The 27,775-nt window shown below is 38.7% G+C and overlaps 1 protein-coding gene across 1 annotated transcript; it reads right to left on the bottom strand.

The window, feature by feature from the left end:
* Positions 1 to 162: 162 nt before the first annotated feature.
* Positions 163 to 12,604, bottom strand: LOC127979439 (sodium-dependent lysophosphatidylcholine symporter 1-B). Its single transcript, XM_052584906.1, has 14 exons — positions 12,322 to 12,604; positions 11,066 to 11,191; positions 10,096 to 10,220; positions 6,692 to 6,815; positions 6,514 to 6,592; positions 6,263 to 6,432; positions 6,086 to 6,176; positions 4,593 to 4,711; positions 4,324 to 4,407; positions 2,854 to 2,937; positions 2,608 to 2,720; positions 2,378 to 2,521; positions 1,917 to 2,093; positions 163 to 1,728 (listed from the first exon to the last, which is right to left on the bottom strand). Exons 1-14 carry the CDS (start codon positions 12,406 to 12,408, stop codon positions 1,683 to 1,685), a joined length of 1,569 nt encoding a protein of 522 aa, XP_052440866.1. The 5' UTR covers positions 12,409 to 12,604; the 3' UTR covers positions 163 to 1,682.
* Positions 12,605 to 27,775: the final 15,171 nt, after the last annotated feature.

Raw genomic sequence — 27,775 nt, 5'->3', positions numbered from 1 at the left:
AAATGTTCATAACGAAATAATGACACTGAAGAAAAAACACAATGAAATGAAATTTTGATTTTTGTCAGAATTTAGATATAGATAGATATTAAAATGTTTTTGTTTTATTATATGAGGCCAAGTGTGTAGAAGGGGGGGGGGGGGGGAAGCAAATTGTGATCCTTGAATATTAATTGGCGTTTATTAACAAACATTTTCAAATGCATTAACACAAAATTGACATGTTAGAAAATGGTATTGACTCCAAACATGCACAGATTTCAATGGCACATCGTATGTACATATGTATAAAATAATACATTTACACAAAATATTTACAAGGCATTCCATTTTCCCCAAATATAAAACAAAACATACAACTTAAAATTTTCACATGGTCTATGTACATATATCACAGCACTCACAGATGTTAAAGAAACACTTGGCATCTTTGACACAGAAGTTACAGGCAGAAAACTATACAATAATAAAAGCACTTGAGACAACTACTGACTGTACAGACACTGACAGGGAAACAAACAGACCAGAATTCAGATTGACTTAGCACCTAAACGAACAGCCGTGTCACCTGTAAACACACTGATTGGCTTTTGCATGAGAATTAATGGCATTTTAGACATAATTCAGCAGTGACCGCTCGAATTGCCCTTATTTCATGCAACTGAGGCTCTTAAACAAGATAAATTAAGGAAGATGGGAGAAACAGACATAAACAACTCAACATATACTCTAAAACAAAAGTAATAAATACTTAACCTTGTTCACCTTACAAAATAAGCAGTGGATCGTAAATTTTTACCCCACATAGTCATGGATCAAATCCTCAATAGTCAGCAGCACTTTCATCCACACTTTAGTGAACCCATCCAGAACTTAACTGAATAAGATCCTCTGATCTGAAGCGTATCATCTGAAGGTGTTGAGGGACCAAATTTGTAAGTTTATCCCTCAGCGCATCACTCTAAAAGAGCTCCGTTTGCCCCAAGAGAGCAGAAACAGAAGAAAAGCAACACAGTAGAAGGGGTATGTGAAGGAAAGTAATACAAGAAATAAACAATAACCTTTTGTGCACAATACTGTATTTCAATGTAATCAAACCCTACTCCGGTCTTTATGTGTCAAGTTTGCTTATCCAGTTGGATGCACAAAAGCATTTCTAAATAACATTAAAATGTTACTTAGTTGTGTACAGTTTCACAGATATTCCTCCCAAAATGTACCTTTCGATCATATATATATATATATATATTTAGCAACTAAAAACCTTTTTTTTTTTTAATGTTCCAAGTTTGTTGTCATGGTAGACATGTCCCACCTCAGATCATTTTTTAGTGCAGTTTAGATGTGTGCTTCTCGAAAGCAGGTTTTTTTTTTTTTTTTGGCACTGCTTTGAGATCCTATACCAGCGAGCAGCTCAAATACTGGCGACACACAGAAGCCTTGTGCAACTCAGGGAAACGTTTCTAGCGTCCATAAGCACTTGCAACTGGACATGCAAGGCACTTTGAACTTGAGCTGGCAATGGTTACGTTTCAAGATGTTTTGGGGTCGTGTAGGGGTGATATGGATGGAAGCTTTCAGCCACAAGGCAGCATGGTTGGTTCAAAGCATCCCCTCAGTTTGTTTTGGCTTTGTGGGTCCGATGCAATTGGCACGATGCTCAGTCCAGTGTTCTGGTGCTATTAAACCACATTGAGCTCAGTGGAGTCTGTGTCCATCTCATTTTCTCTGAAAAAAAGCAAAACAGTATACACAGGACAAGGTTAGACTAAATAATGTAAAGAATGCCATTTAATCAGCTTCAGAGGTTTAAAAGTAGCAAGTTAACTCATAGATTTCGAGCATGTTGAGCAGGATTAACATCTTTAAGCAAAACATGTGACTGGAAGACTGTTGAAATCAATAGGTGGCTTTACCGTTGTTCTTTAAGTATTTTGTTGTTGCCTTGTCGCTTTTCCTCATTGATTGGATATGAGATGAATATTAGCAGCCCGATGATGATGAAGAATATCGGCGCAGCAGACACCAGGATCTTCAATGTTAAATCGACTTCGGCGGGTTGCGTGCAACCTCTCGTCACATAGCCGGCAAAACTATTTACAAGAGAAGAAATGAGAGATTAAGATCTTATTCATGTTCATCAAGATAAACCCAACCTCATGACTGATCACTGAATCTCACAGTAAAACACGATCCTATATGGTCAGGTCTCCAAACTCAAAAGGCCCATAAAGCCGACGCTAATCGCATTATATCTGAATGTCAGGAGGCCAGACTGATTCTCACACAGTAAAACAGAAATCCAGGCTTAGTGGATCATGAATACTATTATCCACTTTGAAAGCCAGTATTTCGTGTGCAAGGCTGTGAAACTTACTCAAGACTAAGAGTGGAGACCCCCAAGGAAACTCCAGATGCAAACTTGGTGAAGAACACATAGAAGGAGTAGAAGATGGCTTCGTGGCCCTGAGAATCAGGATTTTGCACTTTAAAATCATCCACCACGTCGGGAAGCATGGACCTGAGAATACAGCAAAGCATGCTCCATTAATAAAGTGCACCAAATCTGTAAGTGCACACACATTTCTACAATTCTCAGGTACTTACCATGGCAGGAGGAAGGCTGCTGCAACACTGACTCCAGCGGCGAAGGACACGATGTACGTCACAATAAGATTGCTGGGCACTAAGACGACGGAGATCAGGAAAGGCACCACAGACTGCAAAGAGAATATAAACCATCAGTGACAGGAAACAAAAGCATCAATTACAGTAAATGACAGACCAGGAGCAGCTGCTGCTGGTCACTCAGTGTAATTAAATGAATGTTTATGTGCTGCTGCCAGTACTTACTGTAGTCCCAATAAACACAGCGGTCTTCTTGCCAAATTTAGTGAGGAACCATTGCCAAAATGGGATGGCAAGTGTGGCGGAGAGCTGAAAGAGAGTAAATTAAAATACAATTAGCTCAAAGACAACTACTGTAAAAGTGTGCAGGATGAAAAAAAAAATCGCGTTTTTGTGCATATGCTGGTCACACCACATGATCAAATATTAAACATTTTGATCATCTATGCTGACAAAGATATCAGTTTGTAATACAGTAAAAGCAATGCACTGAAAGTTTTCGTGAGCAAGGCATTAGCTAGTCTCAGCCTCAGACGTCAGGCCCAGGAACCGGGGGCAAAACGTCTGATGTATAGGGGACACAGAAGTGGAAACTTCAGGAATGTCAAAATTAATTATCGGATTGGTTGAATTATACAGGACTTCTGCGAGGATTTCACGTTCTTTAACGTTCTGCCTTGAAACAAAGATACTTTGGCACTAAACCCCTTCACGAAAAAAGAAAACAGTAGTGTTTACGACTGTGACGACAAGCGATTATCAGGATCAACTAAACACTGGATTTTCAAAAGTATGTGAAATATTTAAAGTTCACGGCACAGAATCTTTAAAATACGTACGAGAGTTTTACACAACGGCCAGTTATTGTAGTGACATTTCCACGCTCTGAAACTTGACAGTGAATGAAACGAACTGTGATTGGTTGTTGGACATGTCTGTCAAACAGCCTCATGGGCGGGCCTTGGCCAATGAAAGCTGACATGAATTCCAGGCCATCAGCTTGAAGTTCTGGCTAAGCGAGGCTGGGCATTAGCTAATATTAGGTTTTATGGCAATGAGTTTATCCATCTAGGTGTTCAAACAGGTTCCCATCAGTAAGAATGCTTCCGAACACACCTGTCTGACAACAATATTGGAAAGTTTTGTGTCGCATGTTGGACAATCCCTGAAAACGTTCTATTCATGCATTCATCTGCCTGAACGAGGGTTACTGTAGTCTGAAAAAAGTCCGCAGACTGGGTTTTACATGACTACAATGATATTCTCTTATTGAACATGAATTCTTGAAATCAGCTTGTTCAAAACCCATATTCCTTTTAAGGACAAAAACAAATGAACAAAACAATCTTGTTCTTTGAAACTGGATGAACAACTTTTTTCTTCCTTGGACAATAATCTAGTTGTCAATCCTCCAGATGCTGACAACTTTTCTGTGATAATGGAGCTCTTTATGAGTAAAGCCTTGAGTAGAGGGTTGGTTAAGGCGTATTACATTACTGGAAACACTAGTCCATTCAGACTATTCCATCAAGAATTTAATGTGTATTATGCAAATGGACCCATTAAGTGCTCTCCTTTTGTACATTTGTCTGACAAAATGTCACTGTCAGTCATTCCATAATGACACCTCACGTATCTTTACAGACCATACAGAGTCTTTAGCATTCAAAAAGCCCACAAATTTAATTTGCTCACCATAATGACGAGAAGGACGTTCTGGAAGTCGTTTCTGAAGCCAAGGGTGTAGCTACAGAACAGTGCAAAGTTTCCCTCCAGAAACTGCAAGAAATGTTTATAGAAATAATAAGCTGCACAGTAAAGACACATTAGCAAAACCTAACAAATACAGCGATCGCCAAAGGCAACAGTGCTCGTCCATGGCGGTCACAGCTCAAACAACTCAAACAGCTGGTGGTGACCACGGCTCAACCTGAAATGAATGGATCATTTGCACAAGGACTCACCATAAAAGCCAGAGAGGTGAAGAGAAAGCCCATGACCAGCTTGGCATAAGGACCGTGACCCATCACCATGCGAATGCCCTGGAAGAACGGCATGGGCTCAGTCCTAATCCTGCAGGTTTCTGTCAAAAAAAAGAGAGGCAAGATGAGATGATGAAAATAAATGGCAATTAATGGTGCAACAATAAATCCAATAAATAACAGGGCAGTGAGGAAGAGACTAGGATTTTAGTCATGAGTCATTGAATCACATGACAAGGAATCCAGCACAAAACATGTTGTTTAATTGCTCATATGCTTTCATTTCTAAATGTTGAGCATGAGAAATCCTCAAATAAGGTGTGGTGATGAGCCAAGACTGTGCTTGATTTTCTTTAGAAGTCTACTGAGGTCTGCATGTTAAGACTTGATATTTTACCTTAAAAATAAATAACTCTAGAGAACACCTATAGTAACCTTCCTTTACCATGCGCCTCATTTAGACAGCCCTATTTGTGCTGTGAAAGTTAATCACCCTGCTATGCTTATTCACTGGCATTTCCCTGCAAGCAGCTGAGCTCTGCTCGTGGGCCAGATCAGCCTTTACTGATTTAAAGAAACCCGAGCTGTGTGGAAAAACCCGGGTCCATCTGCAAGCAACTTCATGGGATTGATTGTTTACACACATTTCTCACTGAAACAGAAAGTATTGGTGAGACATACTAGATAGATAATTTCTGTTCTGTTTTAAGACAGCCAATTGGCTTTAATATCACCGTTAAAAACTATGATTTGCTGTTTACAAGTCTGTTTCAGCAGTAGGGGCATTTTAGAGAGGAATGGACAAAAATCTTTGCATGAATCATCAAAGTTTTGGTACATTTCCAAAGCTCATACTTTATACCAGCATTTTAGAAGATGAACCTTAGACATACACATTTAAACATTTCTACAAGACCTCATAGCTTAAAAGCATACAATTAAGTCTTAAATTATGATATCATGAAGTCTTAAAGTAAGAAGCTATACTGCCATTCAAAAGTTTGGAGCCAGTATCAACACTTTTATTCTGCCAGGATGCAATAAATTGATCAAGTCAAAGAAAAGACATTTACAATGTTACAAAAGATTTCTATTTCAAATAAAGACTGTTCTTAAAATGTTGAAAAGAGGTACTACTGTATATACAAAATATTAGGCAGCACAACTACGCCAAATGAGCATGTTAGAATGATTTCTGAAAGATCATGTGACGCTGAAGACTGGAGTAATGATGCTGAAAATTCAGCTTTGCATCACTAGGATAAATTACAATGTAAAATATATTCAAATACAGTTATTTTTAACATTTTTACTTTATTTTGGGCAAAATAAATGCAGCAAGGGGATAACAGATGACTTTTAAAAACATTAAAAACAATCTTACACCGACCCCATATTTTTTAACAGTAGTGCATGTTTAATTGCATAAAGTTTCATTCGTAATAATGTGTTTTTGCAGTAGTAGTAGCACTAACCTTTTTGTTCTTTCACACCAAGGAACAAGACCACGGCACAGACGACATAAATCGAGCAGATGACTCCAGATGCGATCATGTAAGCATTTCTCTGTGGGAACCACATGATATCAGGCATTTAATACCAATACAGCAAGAATTTGAATTAAGTCAACCTTAAAAGAAAAAAATCCTCACCAGATGCTCCAGTGAAACATGAGGCTCAGTGATGTTGACCTCGGGAGCCCCCTGCAGATCTGTAGAGTTCAGGTCCTCGCCAGCGCTGATGCAAGGAGCGCTAGCCATTCCCACAATCTGACCTTGAACAGCAGTCCCAATGAGCGTGCCCAAAACCTCAACGGTCATCCCTGAGATAAGAGAGTGGCGGTTAGCTGTGAATCAGAAAACGATGGATGGATGTATCCAGTTGTAGATGTTTTAAAACTCACGGTAGGCGGTGGCTGAATCCCTCTCCTTCTGCTCTGTGCTGATGAACATAGTAAGTGCGGAATATGGCACGTGGAAACACTGTTTTTTGAGGAAAAAGACAATGCCAAAAGGTCAAGAAGGAAATGAGGAGGAACTTTGCAGGCTACAATTTATGGTCATTTAAAGATGGTTACTCACTGTCTGTAATGTCTGGAAGGAGCAGTAGAAGATCAGGTACCAAACAACCTTGCCTTGGTCAACAGACGGCACGTACCAAATGAGGAAATAGCACAGGACGGCAAATGGGGTAGACAGTACAATCCTGCAAGGAAAAGATGTAGAAGATTAGAAGACATGCACAAAAGGTAAAAAAAAAAACGTTTAACTAGCTACTCCATGATGATGAACAGGTTTGGGATCAGGTACATGTAGATGAAGTTTACTAGGTGTCACTGAATCTTGTCAAGCACCTGGTTATTTTTGTCCCTCCCATGACTATGAGAGATGAAAACTGATTGGATAACTTCCTGTCTTTGTACTATGACTCATGTGGCCAACAGGATGCTGAAGTGGAAAAACATGATCTGCTCTTAATCGGTCACATCTGTGCAGGGAAATAACATTTCAGCTGCATTACACATCATGGAACTGAATGGTACCATATTTTGTTTCCCTGGTAAAGTTTCACAACATGCCGAGTAGTAAAACCCAGCTTCATTTCCAAAAAGAAAAAAGGGTTTGTGGAAACAGTGGAGCCACATTAGGCGGTTTTTCTATTAACGGAATGGGATCCCACAGAATTCCACTGAATGTGGATGTTTGTCTTCAGTCAGTACATCCAACGCCCCTCTCCACCCCCTTTCTGTTTGCTTATTAAATATTTTGGCTGATTTCATGATGTTTTCAGCTACTAATAAGACTGCAGTACTCAGAAAGCATGCCCAGAAAGCATTTGCGGTTTTCACATGAACCGGTCTGTTACATTTCTAGTTTAAAACGGTAAAGGGGTGATGTTATTCAAGAGAATGTAATGCCAAAAAAAAAATTCATTTCAAATTAGGTTAGATGTTTTCACTGAGCTTTAGGATACCATTATCCTTATATCTTTTGTGCAAAAACAAAACGATAGGCTCTCTATAAAAATAAAATAACAAAATATAGTTCAATGATAAATTACAATAAACAAATTGAATATTATAACAGCAAAATAAAAAAAAAGTTCAGCCTGACAATATTTAGATTAGATATTGGACTAAGATTGCACTGAACAAAGTAATATGTTTACACAAACTTAATAGGACATAAAAGGTAGGACTGGTAGGAAGAAATGTATCTATTAAAACATTTGTTATGAAAATAAATTACACATTCGATTTCTCAAGTTTCTTAAATCTGTAGTTTTAATTAAAATATATAATCAGAAAGCAAGTAAAAGCCTTAACTAAACAAATGTTCAAGTGCACACATGTAGCAAAAAGAAGCAACTAGTTAACAGTTCAAGATAATAGCCATCTCAACCAACCAGTCAGGCTGCTATTTGAACTAAAGTAACCCTTGTATGTTGCCTTCAGATTTGAAGCCGTGCTGTTAGGCTTCTCTCGCTCTCTGATTGGTTAACAGAGGTGGTGTGGTGTGGGTTGGACCATTCAAGAGGCACATTTAGCATACAGCTCCCAACCCCCCCATGCAGCATTTCTTCTGAGCCTGACAGCACAATACAAATGTCTTGGTATTCACGCCATGTGAAGAATTACACCTCAGATGAATCGACCTACAAAACGTGCGTCACATATGACAGAGACACTCTTAGCCGTTCAGACCGTTCTAAACGTTTTTTTTTTTTTTTAGGTTTATGGTGCCTTGAAAATCATTTGCGCTTTATGAGATGCTATCACATGGTCAAATATTGACTTTTCTTTTTTTTTTTTCAGTTCCCCAGCTCATGTCATTCAATATATCATTGCAAAAGTGTAACTAACCTTTGCAATGAATTCCCTTTCAGGATTATGATAGCTTAACTCACATGCTTGTGACTATTAATAATGCATGTGATGAAACAGAGAAAATGAAATTATACAGGCTTGTGGTCCATATGACTCTCCACGGGAATAGTTAGGGGAGGAAAAAGTCCCCTCTTACCCACATATACCCATAAATACACCAACAAACCTGTCTCATGTACTCCCAAGTGACATCACAGCACAAATCTAGCATCACTGGGGATCTTGTAATCACACCACCCTGAGAGGATACAACCGTCTTCATCCGATCCAGCTTCACGGAAATGAGCTCATTAGGGAAGACCTTTCTCACCAGCTTCCTATCAGATTCCTTTACATTCCCGGAGTCCAGTTAAAAAGCAGACGCACATTCCTCACCCCGCCCCCCATTCCCATCACTTCCTCGGAGTGGTTTTCTACTTATTCATACAATGAGTGACCTCCTACTTCTGATGACTTGAGCACTCCTCAAACCGAACATCATTTGGAAAATAAGACAGAGAAAGTGGAATCTTGCAAAGTGCTTTTGATGTTAGACTATGCTGTAAACCCAGATTTCTCACAGTGTAACCCAAACCCAAAAGCCTTAATTGTGTAGAAAACCTGTTAGGCATCCCTGTCACTACAGATAAGGCTTGTGCAAGCGCAGGGTTAATGGTCACTAGTTGCAAAATTTCTATTATTTCAGTTTTGTGTTGTGGGAAAGAGCCATTCATTATCCAAAAATGTGCTGAAAAATATTGGTCGCCAATCTCGTGGGGTAAAATTAAAAGTAGTATTAGCAATTTTGTTTTCAAATTTTTTTACACAAGGTTTGCACATCTCACAACCAAATTACCAACATTCAGGGCATATGGTCTAAATAAATACAGTGAATTTGTTTTTGCTAGAAGTAATATTTAACATCACCAAAATGAGTAAGAAGCTACATTTTAACCTAAATTATGCTGTGATTTGGTAGCTAGTTTTGGACCAAATGTTGGTTTCTTAAGCATAATTGCCTCCATATATTCTGCAATACAAGTTAAGAAAAGGAACCATTTAACTTGATTATACTTTGTTGCTCAGTGGCAAGCATGTCTTGTTGTTATAAAGTGGTTTAGTCATGCATGTGACAGAGAATAAATTCATATTGGCCAGCTGAAAATGCAAATTGGTCGAAGGCAAAGCTACTGTGGTGTATCCAAAACCCCCGCCCATCACACCCCTCGACCCAGCGACCCCCCATGAGAGCTCAGGGGACTTCATTTAGTCCCACAAGCTTCCTCTGACTTAGAAACATCACCAGATACACTTGGCTCTCTCACTTAAAGACTACCTCCTGACATTTCACAACAACAGAGAAATGGGTCAGAAGACAAAGCAAGTGGTGAAGCATAGAGATTCATTTGAGACGTATTTTAAATGCAACAGAGGAGGCCTCTGAGTTAGTGGAAGATCGAATTAACTAGGGCAGACAGTTACTACAGGCAACAGGCTCCTTAAACAAGACAATTCTGAGTCTTGTTTAATGTGAAAGATTGCTCTGGACATACAGGTATGAATGCACAAAGACCTGGACAGTAAACCCATCCATTGAAACTGAGCTGAAGAAAGACTTACCAGGGCATCATTCGTCCAAATCTGGTCCAGGGACTCCGGCTGACTAGAAAGCCCACCGTAGGGTCTGTGATGGCATCCCATGCTCGACCCACAAACAAGATGATGGAGGCATAAAATGGGTCCAACTGTCAAGAAACACATTACAGGTTGAGAGTTTTCCAAAAGCTTTTATTCAGCATCAGAATGGACTAAATAACTGAAAATAAAAGATGAAATACCAACATGAAAAAGTTCTGTTAAATATGACATATTTACACTGGGGATAAAGAACAGGTATCTACCATTGCATATCAGTTGAAGATATGAATTTTCATGATAAATCTACAAATATTTTAACTGTTTCGAGGGCTAGGCAGCATGTAAACTACAACAACTTCTTAAAGAGGAGCACATAAAGCCTGCCCAAAGACCTTGAGATATATGAGATCATAAACCACATTACAGGCAAATGGAGTTATTCAGTTGAAACGGTTGTACTTACAGTACAACACACTTGTAAAACTGCTGCAGAACTGAGTGCTGAGTGCGTCATGCTGGCATTGTGTATTGTAACTGTTAACTATGGGATTAAACACATTAGCAGACCTCACACTGGGAACCTGTCTCCTGTAGTCAGTGGTTACATGATAAACACTGAAGGCTATCAGAACAATCCCTTTAATCTGGCCAATCAGCCTGCCAAGACTACAGTAGCTCCCCCAAAAGTTAATGGCATAAAAGACCTTGGCAAAACTATTCATTTTCCAGTACAATTCCCCTTTGTGACTGTACTTGTTGACTGTGACTATGTGAATGGGAGTAAAGAAACCCGCTTGCCCCGAGGATCGCAAACAGATTCTACATTCTACAAGTCATTATGATCTTCTGTTATCAGGCACTTTCCACGAATTCATCAAAATTCATCCACTACGATGAATCAGTTGACTGATCCAAATGATTAAGATGTTATTGGTAAAAACAGTTCACTCACCAATGCAACGTCCAGCAGGTAGATCTGAAGGAAGAAGCCGATTGCACATCCTGTTATCTGATATGGTGCTCCTCCAATGGCATAACACAACTTGTTGCATACAGACAACTGGCCCCTTGATTCACGCTATTTTTATGGGAGAAACAGTACACGGTTTGAGACGTTCATATAAAGACACTCCAAATAATTAAGAATACAGTACAGAGGCTATATAAGGTCAAATGAGTTCACAGTGTCTCAGTTGGGATTCAAAAATTCACATAATTGTAGCACATTGTGGCCAGACACACTTGTAATTTAGCTTAAGTACTGGATTTAAATATATTAACACAATGCATTTCTGCTTGATTTGCTGTTTGGTTCAAATCCAAACATAACCTCATTTCCCATACAGCTGGGTAGCTTCTGATATTTGGGTCAGGGAGCCCTCAAGCAAGAAATCCCACTGAACACAATCAGAGGAAACAGGCAGTGTTCTTCTTTGATGAGCATCAGTACATCAGTTTAAATAATGGTGCTTTAGCCATTTCCATCTATCATCTAGAGCTGAAACCTTTGGTATGCAGAATCAACTCTGCATCAGCAATAAGTGCACATCACGTTTTGCAGCAATAAAGCCATATCACATAATATCAGCCTCATAAATCAAAGGAATATGACTGGATTATCCATTCTGATGATGTGCCATGTGTGTGCATGTAGAATCTAAACTTGACAAATGGGGGATCAATTAATTAGTGCTTCGTGTTACACACACACATTGTAAGCATCTAAAATTGCTGGGTCATTAGTAGAATAATTTCCAGAAATAAAATTCAAGTAAGGATTCATTGTTAGCAGACCATGACATTATGACATCTAAATGCAAACTCTTAAGTAGTAAAGTGGAGAGAGAAAATGTGATTTTTTTTCTAATAATTCACTGGCACGTTTAAGCAGTTTATGCATTTATTGAACAGAGAGCTTTCCATATTTGAGCTCAACTAAATGAGCGATGAAACGTGATATAATTATAACTCTGGCGTCAGAATTCATGTGCAATGGGTCTAATATTCGTTTATATCATATATAATCTCCACGCGTCGCGAGCAGCGCAGAAAGGGCGTGCGCGCTTAATTTAACTTGACAAAATGACACGTCGATCATCAGCCGCTCCTACGTGGCTGTTCAACAGGGAAATCATGCGAATGGGAAACACCTACACTGCTGATAAACTCATCACTGAATTAAAGCATCAATTATATTCAGTTTCTTACCTTTGCTGCCGGTTTGATTCCATCTGGGCTGGGTTTTTGAAGGAGACTGGTATTGGAGTACTGCTCGGCGCCCTCGCCTCTAGCCATCTCGTTCTTGAAGATTTGCGTTTAAAGTCGTTTACACGTTTCCTATGAATCCAGTTATTGAATTATATGAAATAAAAAGGAAAACAATAAACCGGTTCGATTAAACAACAACACTGTAACCGCAACCGTTTCCTTCGGAATCAACCTGTGTTTCTGTCGGTCTCTGTATCAGCCGACAGTAGTAGTAATTCAAGTCTTGCTCCGCCCCTTTCATTCTAATTCTCTCTCGTATGATTTTCACCCGACGTCAAGAGGCGGGTACAAACATGACGTCAACACGCAGACGCATGACCAGATGCACTGATTCTAATGAAAATCACTTTGAAATGAAATGCAATGAAACTCAAATAGATTTCTGAATCCTTATGTTAAATGTATGATATAATTATGCTCTCTTTTCTGACAAAAGAAAGTCATAATTTGGGTGGGTTTTCCATTCTGCAATACACTCAGAGAAAGAATTGTCATGCAGGGTACTGTAAACTGTAAATGTACTGTTTACACACACACATATTGGGGGGGCGTCCACCAAAACAACTGGACGCCCATATACACACACCATAGTGTTTACAGAGTTCAGGTTCACGCACTAATCAATGTGTGTCAACAGAAGATTAGATAACAGTCTGTTGGCTTGAGTCGTTCAGTGTCACTTAGCATTCAATTAGCATTTTATCTTGAGAGCAGAGGGCAATGCATTGCTGTTTAGATCGACTTTGTCACTTTTGTGTCCCATATGCATCAGACTTTTGGCCAACGGTCTGTGGGCCTGATGTCTGAGGCATGATCTCATTTTGTCTAGACCCCAGTGATAGGTGGGTTTAGGTGTGGGGTTTGGGGTGTATATAATTCATACAAATTCATACGAATTGTGCAACTTGTAAAATACATTTTAGCAAAAATCGTATGGATTTGTATTACTGAGGTTGTACGAATTAGCCACCTCATAAAATATGTACAGATTGCTGTGAGATCGGGCTGGAGCTTTTGATCTAAAGGCATTCTACTGCTTAAAAAGGAGTTTTTTATATATAAATATAATTTGTGTCTATATTTATTTGTTACAACATTTATTTATTTATAATTCATGTAATTTTACATTCATACTCAGCATTTCAAAAAATGTGTGCAAGTTGTAAATGAGAAAATGAAAAAAGCCTGTATATAGTATAGATGCATGTTTGATGTTTAATGTTTGCTCTAGTCCTTTTAATAAATCAAAGATACAACTTTTAAGATACAAATATTTTAATAATGTATTAGTAAATGTTTCAATTAACATTAACTAAGAATAACAAATGCTAGTTACAGTAGTTAAATATTACTGTCAGGATCATGCACCTATTTTGCCCGCAGCACTTTTCTGTTCCTGTTTTTCCCTTATATGGTCTTGTTCCTGTTCTCGTTGTCAAAACAGAATTTGTCATTCTGTTCACCTGAATTTTTCCCAGTTATCTTATTATTAGTGTGTACTTGTCATTTTTGCAAATCGTGCACATAATTTATTTATTTTTTCCTGCATGTCATGTGTGGGGCTCCTACTTTACATCCTGGTAGCAATCACTAATTTAAGTGGTCTAAATGCATTGGGGCCAGATTTACTAAACAGGGAAAATTAGCGTTAGATCTCAATTACATAAGAGTGCTAATGTGAGGGGGAAATTCTGATGCTAAATTGTGCACATGCTTTAGCCTACTATTTTTTTATTGCATGCGGGGCTCTGTATTAAAATGACTTTCAACCAGCATAAAAAAAAGAAAAAAGAAAAAACCAACCCAACCTTTAACTAATGTCAACACATGGAGTTGTAAAGTGTTATAATGTTTTCCAACAAAATTAGAATCCATAATCTTAAGAAATCTGGAGTTGATTTGTTAATATTTCCTTCAAATGTGAGGGAGGCTTTAGTTGTCATTGTATGTCTGTTGAGTTTTTGTTTGCCACTGGTTAAAAGACACAGTCTTGATTCTTATTTACCTGTCTAGTACACAATGACAAATTTTCAGTTTGTCCAGAGATCATTTCGCTCTTGTTTGCACAACCATGGAACAAATGGCAACATGAAACTGAATGGTATTTCACATATGGAGCCTTGAAGTTTTACTGCTTTCCTGTACCTTATATTTCTTTCACAATGTCTTCAGGGTGGTGTGACCAGAGTCTCTGACCATGACTCAGTCCTTCTGCATTCACTTTCCGTTACAGCCTCAAGCAACAATGGCCTTTTGTAGCCTACTGTTATAATCATGACAAAGTTTCAAGGAACCGGAGGAGCAGTGAGCTTGCTGTGATCATTATTCCACTGGTTTTATGTTGGGAGGGGTCATTCATGAAGCTTTCATCAGCTCACATGAGTGTGTTGTCAAACACACAAGACGCGTGTGTATGATGGCGCTGAAAACCTGACCGCTGTTGTTTGTTCTGCACTATACATAGCCACAGGTGTTATGGAAAGTCACGAGCAAGCGGGTGGGATTTATCTGTGTATGCGTGTGTACAGTATGTGAGAACTGTTACCATTATAGCAACAGGTTTGAAGCACAGGTTCTGTACCCTTGTCAGTTCTGCTTATCTGGTGCACGGTGTATGAATGTGTTTTTAATTAAAACAGGATGTAATATACCAGTCAAACTTCTGGACACAGCTGAAGACTTACAACCACTTCAAAAGAAGTTTTGCAGACAAGTATACATTCTGCATTTATGTATGTATGTGTTTACTTATTGGATTTTGACTGGAGGAAAATGCTTAAGGGGACAGTTCACCCATAAAATGAAAATTTACTGACCCTCAAGTCATCCAAGGTGCACATGCCTTTCTTATTTCAGATATAATTGGAGTTATATGAAAAAAATGTTGTGGCTCTTTCAAGCTTTATAATGGCAGTAAATGGGGTTTAAGTTTTTAAAGTCCAATAAAGTGCATAAATCTAATATAAAAAATACTTCACATGGCTCTGGGGAGGTGCAGTCCTCTGCCAGTTTTCTCTACAAATCCTCATTTTGTACATCTATTTGGTGACCAGTGTTTTGATTTGCTCTCTCGAATGTTTCCACATTCGTCACTTCTGTGTTCATCACCATAATCGTTTACAGTACATTCTATATGTCATCTTCTGGAATGCCACTCTCTCATGAACATGTGTATGACGAAAATGCATTGATTGGCTTTTAGAAGGCCTTTTATAACTGTTTCGCTTTTATGTAGTTAATTAATATTACTCAGTATAAATGTACAATGTAACAAGGACACCTTAAAATAAAGTGTAACTGAAAGTCATAAACAGCTAGAATGGCTTAAGGGTCAGTAAATCATGGGGATATTTACATTTTTGGGTGAAATTTGTTTTGTAGACAAATATAAATTGTGTCTATATTTTACGTATGTGTATATGTGCTTATGTGTATTAATTTTTTTATTAGCTTTATTGGAAAATGACTGGAAGTAAAGCATCTAATAAGACATACAATCCACCTCCCAGACTGTTTTCCTTGACTGTGCCAACAGCAAACATTATTAAAAAAAAAAAACACACACCCACTAAAACAGTCCACGTACACATACTGTTAAAGAGTCTCTGCTGATAGTCTCAAAGTCCAATAAAACTGTCTATGTGGCTGTGGGGCAGAAATACAAAATGTTGGGCCATGCTGGTTCTGTTTAATCTGCGTAATAGCATGACCTCAGACAGTCTGAAATGGACATGAACTGTAATAAACTCTGGCCACTGGTGAGGAACACGTCACGATTAGAGACCTTTTCCATGTGGAATGGTGCACTGCACTCCCATCTGTATTTGTTAAGATAAAAACTTCATATTAAACTGTAGAGTATGTCGGAACAAGCGATTGAGCAATTTATATGATGGCAGGACACCAAATAATGCATGCAATTCAACAAAAGTTATACTGTAGCCTATTTCTTGTATTGCTAGTTATCTAAATAATCATTTTAAAGCTTAACTCCTTTATTTAAACTCAGCTAAAGTTTAATATACCATACTCAGTTTATTCCCCTTATTAGGATAAGACTTAAAGGTTGCTTTTTAAGGCGCTCCCTTTTTAACCCACTGGTGTGCTCCTTCACCACTTGTATAGTATTAAAAGCCTTGCACTTGAAATGTGATATCAAGACCTATAAATAAAATAAAATGTATATATATATATATATATATATATATATATATATATATATATATATATATATATATATATATATATATATATACACACACAACTAAATAACTAATGCATATTGAATATCAGAAAGGTATGGAAGGCTAGATTACTCAAAACTAAATCATTAAATAAATAATGAAATATATAAATAAATTAATATTTAAATGCATAATTGAATAAATATTTATTTATTATTCAGTCATTCATTCAGAAAACCACTATCATTTACCACAGTCTGCTGCTGCATCAAGAAATGCAACTTGAATATCTGTTACTTGAAGCTATACATCAGTTCTATGCAGCAAAGTGAATGTGATAGACTGGTTAAACTAATAACATTTATTACTAATAAACTAATATGTATTTATATATACATAACGCAGTACAAAAAGATAGCTTCCCCCCTTTCATTATGAGTGATGATGCCAGAAAGCTCAGTGTGAGGATGAATTATGTAAAATGACTCCTTCCAGAACAATAGTATGTCACAATTGCATATACAGTATATCATGTGGGGTCATACGGTAAGCCAGTCATTCTCTCTGTTTTAGGAGCAGCTTCACCACACCCCTATTAGGATTCTTCACACACCGTGTGAGCATTACTCAATGTCCAACTGACAGCTTCCTGTCTATTTTCACTCTGCGTATTCAGACATGCCATTGACATTCATAGCAGCTCTTTGCCTCCGTCATGAATTTTCCATCCTGACCCTGAGAGTATTTAAAGGTGTCAGGTACAACACCAAACGCTGACTTGCATGAAACTTTGTTGTTATTTTCAAACTTGGGTCCACCATTAACAAACCATTGAGGGGAAAGGAAAAGTGCACAACAATACAATACACCTTGTGATATTGATTCTGACTTACTTGGACCAGTGAGAAATATAAAAGAATATTTTAGCATCATTAGGGGTGAGTTTCGTTCCACTGGTCATTTGCTATTTAGTAAATTGTTCCTTTAAAAAGTGGAAGCAAATGCAGAATGAATAATCAATCTGATATAGCTACATACTGTGTCCTAACATCCTCTCTGGATTCATTCTACTTCAGCCTTACCAAAACCTTCCGTGATGTAACTCTCTCTTAGTCAAGCACCACCATCATCCAAAAGAAGTTACACTGTATGTTACATTTAATTTCCTTCTGATGACTGTACAGTACATGCCCCACGCTGGATTCTTCCTCGCGTAACCAGTACATCCAGCAGCCATATATTACTACTGACTGTCTGAAAGCAAGATCTCTAGGTTATAGCTTGTATCTGTTTCTGTGTAAACCTTATTGTAATCATTCATCAGCGCATGGCATTCCAAAGAGGATGGTTCCATGGGATGGTTGAAACCCAGCATAAGGCAGATACCTATTAAACCACTGTTTTAGTAAATTTAGACTAATCTGGGTTGTTTTACTTGTGAAACATCCATACAAGCAATTCCTGATGGATGAAGTCAAGTCTACAACACAACACTAGGCTACAGCAGAACAGAAATGATTCAGTCAGCCCACTGACCAGGATTTGTTTTCGATGAGATTTAGCTGCCATCTTGTGGTCATTAGCAATACAGTTCTCATTTTAATATGATGAAAACACCTTATTTTATGTTAAAACATTGCTACGTGTACTGCGTTAGGCTAACTGAGACTTGTCATAGCCGTTGCTTATTGCTCTTTTGTTGATTCTGATTGCTTCCATTGTCTTCATTTGTAAGTCACTCTGGATAGGCGTCTGCTAAGCGACTAAATGTAATTATCATTATTATTATTATTACACCAAATATCTTCTCCCACGTGCTTATAAAACCTGTATTACTCATCTGCCAAACGTACTGTCGTAATTTCTTCGAAAAGAATCACTCCTACTGTTCATGCAAAGTCACTTCTGGATTTGGTAGACTACTGTAAATAATCATTGCTGAAATACCGAACATAAATACCACTCAGTCACTACTGGAAACTAAACATTTTAATTCAGACATAATTTACTGACCCTCTACTTGTTCCAAATCTGTAGTTTTAAACACAAAAGAAGATATTTTGTACAATGTTCATAATCAAACAGTTGACAGTATATGGAAGTCAGTGGCTACCATCAACTGTGGGGCCACCAACATTCTTCAAAATATCTCTAACTTTTTATGTATGTGCGTGAAGAAACAGACTTTCAAAAACTAAAACCACCCTGAGAAATATTCAGAAATATTCAAGAAGTGTGACACATTGCTCTGCACAATGTACACGTTATGCTGCAATGCAGTGTACAACCTACAAAAACGTAAATACAATTTATGATTTAAAAATTATAATAAGTCCCCCATGTCATAGCTTCGCCCTGATCACTCAGCCAAGATTCACACTGCACAAAAAAAATGATTGGTGTGCAGACAAATGTACAGTACAAATAACAGAATATGTTAGTCTTTAATTACATATATCACCAGCAGGTGGCGTAATTGGACCACAAAGTTTTTCTTTCAAAATCTAAAGTCACCGCATTCGTAATCATCGCCGTGCACTTAATAAGTTTATATTGTGATACTGCAAATGATGCTGTGTTCAGCTTGACAAACTAAGAAATCTCTATTACAATGGTAACCAACTGAGTATCTGGTTACTTGCAGTTGCAGTATGTTGGAGCTGTTTGCAAACATCATGCCTGTTACCTGTGACTTTAAACACCTCCAATTCATCTCCTGTTACATCAACAGTATCTAGATGTGAGAAATGTCACAGCACTGAGAATAATGCAATCACAGTTGACATGCATCTTCTTAAATGGGTTCTAGAGACAGAAAAACACAGAGTCTCAAGCCACCCACTCCAGACCCTTCACACATCTCAGTGCTGGAGAAATCAGTGCTTAGCAGCACAGATGGATCTTACACAACATACCCAGGAAATCAACTTTCAGAAGACTTCTGTCAAGAACTGAAAAACCCTACTTGTTTTTGGTTTATCAATAGACCTTAGTCAGGGTAAAGGCATATTTATTTTTTATACGTAAATATATATTATATTTTTGACAGGAATGAAAATGAGGTTGTGAGGGATAGAAGTACAGTGTGTTCATTGGATTGTGCCGTTTGTTGCTGAAAAACTCTTAATAAAACTTGTGAGTCATGGCATTTACGTGATCTAGGACCTTAATACAATGTATGTCATTGTATAGACTAAATGTATTCCTCACAGCCTCATTTACATCTATATTAAATATGAAGTCTAACCTGACTGAAGTCTATTAAAGCATTCTGCCCATCAGATCATTTTGTCTATTACATGGCTCTTGGAAGTGTGCGGATCATCTGATTGTATTCTTACTTGACATAAAAGTTCTGATAAATGATGTATGTTATGAATGTTACATTAATGTTTAATAAATTTTGGTTACTTGATTGTGTCGGACCCCACAGAGAGTGAGAGTATAGGCTGGTTGTAAGGAAATCCTTAGGGGCTGAAGCAGAAGAAGCAGTTCTTTGATGAAAGCCCATAGACAGATGAGCAAGTCCAGCTGTCCAGAGCTGCTCGGCATCAGTTTACAGCAACCTAAGTGCCTCCCCAAGAGATCCCAGAGCAAATGGACCCACCACTACCCTTTACCATATCATATGGCACATACTGTCCTCATAAAAGCATGCTTTTCATGCAGGCACATATGCACACACTCAATTCTTAGAACAAACTGTTCTTTCTCCATGGAGTATCACTTTATTTTATTGCTTTTATGTCAGAATTGCAGGGCAGTAAAAGCTCAAGCCCTCTCCGTAGACACTCAAACAAACGCATGCATGCTGCAACAGCTGATTCTCTCTCCTCCTCGGGGGGTCTCCGCCTGGTGCCAGACCCGACGGCTGAATGTTGTAATACTGTTATTCTGTAGGACTTAAATGCCTCAGCTGTCGAAAAAATTCAACTCGCCTGCCAAACATCCTGGGCCTAGTTTGATCTTCAGGGATGTTTTGGTGGTGACCTCTACTGTCTTAACTGAGCTCTCTTTCTACAGAAAGGTCTACTAATTAATTTGCTCAATATCTCACTCAGCTACACGTAAGATAGTACAATCACAAATGATAAATCACTTATATAAAATAACAATTGTTTCTCCTAGACTGCATGTGGAGAGAGAGAAACAACAGTGAAACCCTGTTTCTCAAACTGTTTCTTTGATCTCATCAGTTCCTCAAAATGAAAGGAAAAAAAGGTTAATCCTCAGACTTCTGAAGAACTAGAATTTAACAGGGTAATAAGCAAATGATCTGTCATCTGACACACTCACAAGTATGTGAGTATATGGCCCGTTACAGCTGTGGGAGGTCAGGTTGTATAGTTCTTGTCATGGTTTCTAAGTGGACAGAAGGTCCTCTTCTCCACCTCACCCCGGCCCTCTTCCTGTGCCTGATGAATAATGCTTTGATCAGCTCGAGAGGGATGGATCAGTGTGTGTGTGACTGATAGAGACAGAAAGAAAGCAGGAAAAAGAAGCATCTCCAGATGTGTGTGTGTGAGGGTGGAAAGTTGCAGAAGGATCAATCACATCCGTTGACAGTTCTTATCTGGGATGGGGGCTCACCCAGGGATTCCCAAGAGACTCATACAGTGGTCCATCATGCTGCTGGCAGAAGGGGCTGATGGGATGCAGTGACCGTCCCATCTGTCAGGACATGGAAATCACACCTATGACCACACCTCCACTATCTATCTATCTATCTATCTATCTATCTATCTATCTATCTATCTATCTATCTATCTATCTATCTATCTATCTATCTATCTATCTATCTATCTATCTATCTATCTATCTATCTATCTGTCTGTCTGTCTGTCTGTCTGTCTGTCTGTCTGTCTGTCTGTCTGTCTGTCTGTCTGTCTGTCTGTCTGTCTGTCTGTCTGTCTGTATTTTTATGCATTAAATATGTTTAAGTATTTAATAGGAAAATATTACAACTGGACTTTCAGTTTCAACACTCACGGCAATTTGTGAATATTACAATTTTTAAAGAATTGGTGGAGTATTCATTTGAATTCATATGATCTCAAATTCATACATTTTATACAATGGGTCAATCATCATATTCTTGTTTTTTTCTAGGAATTGTATGATTTCATACAATTTAAATCATACATTTATACAAGATCATCAACTCGTACAATAGTTATGAGATTTATTTATTTATTTATTTATAAATAGTTTTCTACCCCATAACAAAGCATTGACTTTGACATTACCAATATTACTGGGAATTCTTTGGTCAAAATATATGCAATGATGTCACTTCCTCAAATATGATGTCAGGAAGTCATAATTTTTTACTGATGGCTTTTTTAATATTCTTTGTAACTGATTACGTGTATTCAGTGGAATTGTGATAACAGACATGTAAACTGAAGATCTTTTCTTGCTTTTTTTTCGCATTACACTTTGAAATTACAGATGAATCTATCAAAAATCTGATTATGCTCATTATCTCTGTATCATACTCTACAGTATGTTTTATAGTGTATAGTCTTTTATGACACAGGACGGTAGGAGGAGAGACAGGACAATCTCTGTACGCGTGCACACACACAAACACACACACATCAGTAGTAGAATGGGAGACACAATTACACAGTTTCCTAAAATGACATATTGCTGAACATCAGCACTTTGATTCCTGTGTGTGTGTGTGTGTGTGTGTGTGTGTGTGCGCGCCCTTGCAGACAAAAGACGATATTTTTCATGTCTCATCCTTTTGATACATCTAAAAGCGTCCAATAACAACACATCAGAATTACTTTATGCAGAACCAATCCACTGGGCTGATTTGTTTCTGTGCTTATTTTAGCCTCATGGCATAAATTCTATATGGGTTGAACAAAGAAAGATTTACAGTCTTTGTGAGGACTGTTTCTGTAGAGTGCTTGCTCAGCATCTGCTCATTGCGTCTTCATTAAACACTGCTGCTGTGTATGGATATTCATTACAGTCAATTGAATGATACTGATACTGGATTCAGCCAGTAAGCCATCAGGGCTGTGATTTATTGGTGCTTATTAGAGAGCATTGATCAGAATTGAGCTGAGAGCTGGTGGAGCCGCATGTAGCTGATTGATCATGCTAGCTGCTCTCCACAGCGGCCTGGGAGTCATTAGCAGTGCAATAATAATTTGCTTTCAATGAGTGTCTGTCTGAATCAAGACTTTTCCGTCAGCCTATAAAGAACTCATAGATTGAGCGTTGCTTTTTTGCATAATGATTGACAATCACACAAGTACACAGCAGTTTACTGAATTATGTTACAGTAATGAAGCCATGAGCGATGCTGCTGAAGTGTGCATTTCTTTACAATTGAGTGGGTATTTAAGTTTTAATTTTAATGTTTTCTTGTGCTCACCAAGACTACATGTATTTGATTAAAATACTGTAAATATTGTAAAATATGTTTACCATTTGAAAGAAATGTGTTGTAATTAAATATATTTTGAAACAAAATTAATTTCTATGATGAAAAGCTATATTTTCACCATCATTACTCCAGTATTCAGTGTCACGTGATCCTGCAGAAATCTTTCTAATATGCAGATTTTCTGCTCAAGAAACATTTCATATTGCCATCAAAGTTGAAAATGGTTAAATTTTTGGTGGAAACAATTTTCAGGATTCTTTGATGAGTAAAAAAGTCACCATTTCTTGTGATAAAATCAGGAACATTTCTTTTACAAAAGCCCTGATCTTCTTGAGTGGCGTTAGAAGGTTCCATCCATCCCCCTTTTTACAACACCATGTGCATTTATTGGGCTATTACCGAGTGATTGATTGGTGTCCCACAAGATGCATGACATCAGTCCTCCTGCATCATTGATGTATAGGGCCTCCGGCATGAAACGACGTTCCTGGAAAAGGCTGGTCGGAGTTTTTGGAGGAGGTGTAGGCTTGAGTGCTTCACTATGGGTCAAGAAGCTATTGGCTATTGGATGGTTTTTGAACTAAGAGAGCATTCTGGGACTGGGATCGATAGATCAATGCAGAGGATTGTGTGGATGTCTTGAATTCCTGTAGAGGGGTCTGCCCCATGGGCCCACCCTCTCCTGCTGAGGTGGCCCATCTCTCTGGGGTGACTGGCTGCTAATGTGCTAATGTGCCCTGCTTGACTTCTCCATAAAGCCAACAATGCCGTCTTCTCCTCACTGTTTCACAGACATATGCTGGAGAGACAATGAAGAAGTTTGTGTGGGTGGGTGGGTCGTGGAGGAGTTGAGGCATCTTCAGCTTGAGTTAACCTGGAGGGCTTTTGGGTGGGAAAGACGGTGTTGTCAGTGTTAACCATTGTTGGGTCTCAAATGTGAATGCCGGGACTATGAAACAGAGGCAGGCCATGGGAGGAGAAGGAGAAGCTCCCCTGGTTGTCTGAGAGGCCAAAGGGCCCGTCATTCTCTCAGGCTATAATGAATATCACATAAGAGCAACAGATTGTGGGGTGTCTCCAAACCGGTGAGATTGTCACAGAAGAGCACAAAACACAATGCAGAAAGCTTCACTGACTCCACTATTCATGAGTTTATTCATCCTCTCAAGAGACCCGCATCACTCATGAATGTTAAAATGATGTTAATCAGACAATGATGTGTTAAGGAATGACTAGAGATTTAATAGACACACATCTATCTATCTATCTATCTACAGTTTTGTTCTGGAAGGTCTGTCTTAATTTTATTTGTCCACACTAATAACACCAAGGTCCAGAGCTGTTCTTAGCTGTTTAGAAGATAAGCCACTTCCAGTCAAGATCCGCCGCATGGCTAAATGTTTATAGCACAGCAATTTGGAACTATTTTGGTGTAATGTAGATTATCGTCATGACTTTGATCTTCCTTGGTAAAGTGCTTGCACACACATTTCCCCTATGTAAGGATTGAGTCTCTGGCAACCAAAAAGTAGTTTTATCCCCCTGTGAGTACAGACAGAGGAAGCAATAGTCTTCTGGCAAGCCACAAGCTGTTTTCTTTGGCCTTGTGCTTGGGCTGTATAACAATGAAGGCAACCCTCTAACTTAGACAAATGGAGGGGTCAGGTGGAAGCTATTCTTATTCTAATATGAGGGGACAAAGCAATGCATGTGAAACACTGTGGAGAGGAGATTATAATGTTTCTTTCAACTGTAAAAATGTGTGTGCCCTTGTTGTTAAGGGCAAGAACTTGCGGTTACAGCTAAAGTGAGAGACCAGATTTACCGCTCTTTTCTTTCATGCAATTATTATTTTCAGTACTGGCAGACATTTATTTGATTTATTCATATTCTTTACTGTCTGTAAGAACACAGTGTTCAAGATATAAATATAAAATTCAGCTGCATGAGTAATACTCGGTACTGGTGGACCTTGTTTACTACAAATAATTTAGCATGCTTGTAAATTGCGAGCATAGCTCAAAATCTTTGCAAAACATCATTGATTTGTTCATAATTTTGAATCCATTTTAATTTAGACTTAGTCATTAGTTTATACAACTCATTCTAGTTATTTTAACAAAACCTAATCACACTCAGTTTATTGACGTATGCACATCATTAGAGTTCACAAACGGCTGGGACATGAGAACAAAAACACTGGGCTTAAACTGGCTTAAAGCTCTTTCCAACTGGCCCCGGGCCAGCAGGACATCCTTATGTTGAGGGGTGTAAGTTAACAATTGCATATATACACTTTGTTTATAGAATGTTAACGTTTCTCAGGCAGTGCTTTGTTACAAACTGACATAGAGCTGATGTTTGTGGACACTGATGAAACTCTTTATGTCATTCAGAGGCCAGACTCCTCTGCCTTTGTGTGCAGCGTTGATGTACAAGGGTCCTGCTCTTTGATGAGGGCATCTCCATCTACAGGTCATGTTGGGTCAACACCAACATTGGGTCAACGCCGCTCTTTGTGAAGGCCTGCTAATCTTGATTTGAGCAGACTGCAGGCCAGGATGTGCAGCAGCTTCTCTGTTAACACCCGCTGCATTTGGGTATGCCACTGCTGAAAGACTATTCTGCTGAAATGGAGGCTATTTATCCAGTCAGCTGTAAAAAGAGACCACATGAGATGAGTAAATGGGAAATAAGAGGTTTACAAATATTCTGGGATAAATTGCTTGTGATATTCCTCATATTCCTTAAGTGTCTGTTTAATGAGTGAATGGAAATAGGGGGCGAGTAAATGATGACAATGTTAATAATTTTAAGATTACTTGTTTTTTTCTGTCATTTTGAAGCCTGTATGAGTCATTAATGTGTTTACAGATTAAATTGTGAGGTTCTGGCCACTGGTTTGAGATCTTATAATATATAACCATGACCTTCACTCATATTACCATGTGTATGATTTCTGGACGCAGGGTTGTTAATGAAAGTTATTCTGACCTTAGTGGTTTTGTGGCTCTTCTGCAGGGAGTTTGATTAATTTTGTCAGGTCACATGAGGATCTCTGCAATCCATTTGTAAATGAACTGCGGTCTGTGTAATCAAACGAAGATGGCATCAAATCAATGATGTGATTATTCTTTCTGGATGCTGCATGGATTTCCAGGAATGCTGAAGAAATGACCAGGAGGAGGAAGATTCCTATCATGTACAGATGCACCAGGGGACGTCATTTAACCCAGTGTCTGTCTCAGATTCCTTCCTGTCCTTTTTTTTTTGTTTGGGTTTTTTTTTTTTACATTTAGAGCCTTATCATGTTCAAACACATATAATGTAGTCTACACATTATTTGGGTGTTAAAAAGAGAAAAAACTTATGAAAAAGAACGGTAAACATAAACCAAAAAAAAAAAAAAAAAAACACAAGTCTTGTGAAAAATAAAAAGAATAAGGAAAAGTTAATTAAAAATGGAGGTGCATAAACAAGAATAAATACATATACACTCACTGGCCACTTTATTAGGGTACACCTGTTCGATTGCTTGGTAGCACAAATTGCTAATCAGCCAATCACATGGCAGCAACTCAATGCATTTAGACATCAAGATGTGATGAAGTTGACTTTCTGAAGTTCCAACTGCGCATCAGAATGGGGAAGAAAGGGGATTTAAGTAACTTTGAACATGGAATGGTTGTTGGTGCCAGATGGGCTGATTTGCAGATTTCAAAAAGGATTCAGGCTGCTGCTGGTGGTGTAATGGTGTTGGGGATATTTTCTTGGCCCACTTTGGGCCCCTTAGTACCAACTGAGCATCATTTAAACACCACAGTCTACCTGAGTATTGTTGCTGAACATGTCCATCCCTTTAGAACTACAGTGTACCCATCTTCTGATGGCTACTTCCAGCAAAATAATGCACCATGTCACAAAGCTCAAATCATCTCAGACTGGTTTCTTGTATATGACAATGATTTCACTTTACTCTCTCTCTGGCTGCCCCTTCCTGGTCAGGTCTTACAGGGGGCTGGCTATTGAGGAAAAGTTGGGGATAAAACATCGGTAATAGCCCGCCAACCCCAGAAAAGCATGTACCTTTTTTCCCAGTGGCATGATGAGTCCCCTTCCAATCCTGTATACCCGGTACTTGGCTTCAGTCAGCCCGAGATGGCATTTTCTGGTGTTGGCTGTGTGGCCAGCCCTTCTCAGTTCCATTAACACTCAACCGGGTTGAACCATCATCTTCGGCACCATGACAATGGGACTGGCCAAGGGGCTATGAAACGGCTCGATGATCCATAACTTCAGCATCTTTTGGACCTCCTCTTCTATAGCCGGCTGATGTGCCTTGGGGATCTGGTAAGCCCGCTGCTGCAACATAACTCCCGGCACAGTGTTAATTTCATGCTGTATTACCAAGGTCCGGCCTGGGGTTTCACTGAAGACATTTGAAAACGGACTGACCAAGACTTCCAGTTCTTTCTTCTCTGGCCCGGACAGCTGGGAGTTCATATCTACAATGGGAGGCTGGTTTAGAGAGAAAGCAGCGAGCTGATTGGAGCACAAAGCCCACTTTTTAAAGATGTTAATATGGTAAATTTGTTCCACCTTCCTCCGTCCCAGCTGTCTGACATGGTATGTCACCGGCCCCATCCGTTCAACAACTCTTTAAGTTCCCTGCCAGGTGGCCAGGAGCTTGGAGGCGTCAGATGGAACCAGGACCATGACCCGATCCCCGTGCTCGAATCCCCTTGCTTGAGTTGGCCAGTCATATATCCTCTGCTTGGCACGCTGCACAGCCCCTTAATGTTCT

The sequence above is a fragment of the Carassius gibelio genome, chromosome B19 (assembly GCF_023724105.1).
Source record: "Carassius gibelio isolate Cgi1373 ecotype wild population from Czech Republic chromosome B19, carGib1.2-hapl.c, whole genome shotgun sequence".
NCBI classification, from domain to species: Eukaryota; Metazoa; Chordata; class Actinopteri; order Cypriniformes; family Cyprinidae; genus Carassius; species Carassius gibelio.
Note: the sequence above shows the minus strand (reverse complement) of the source record. Positions and strands in the feature narration are given on the sequence as shown.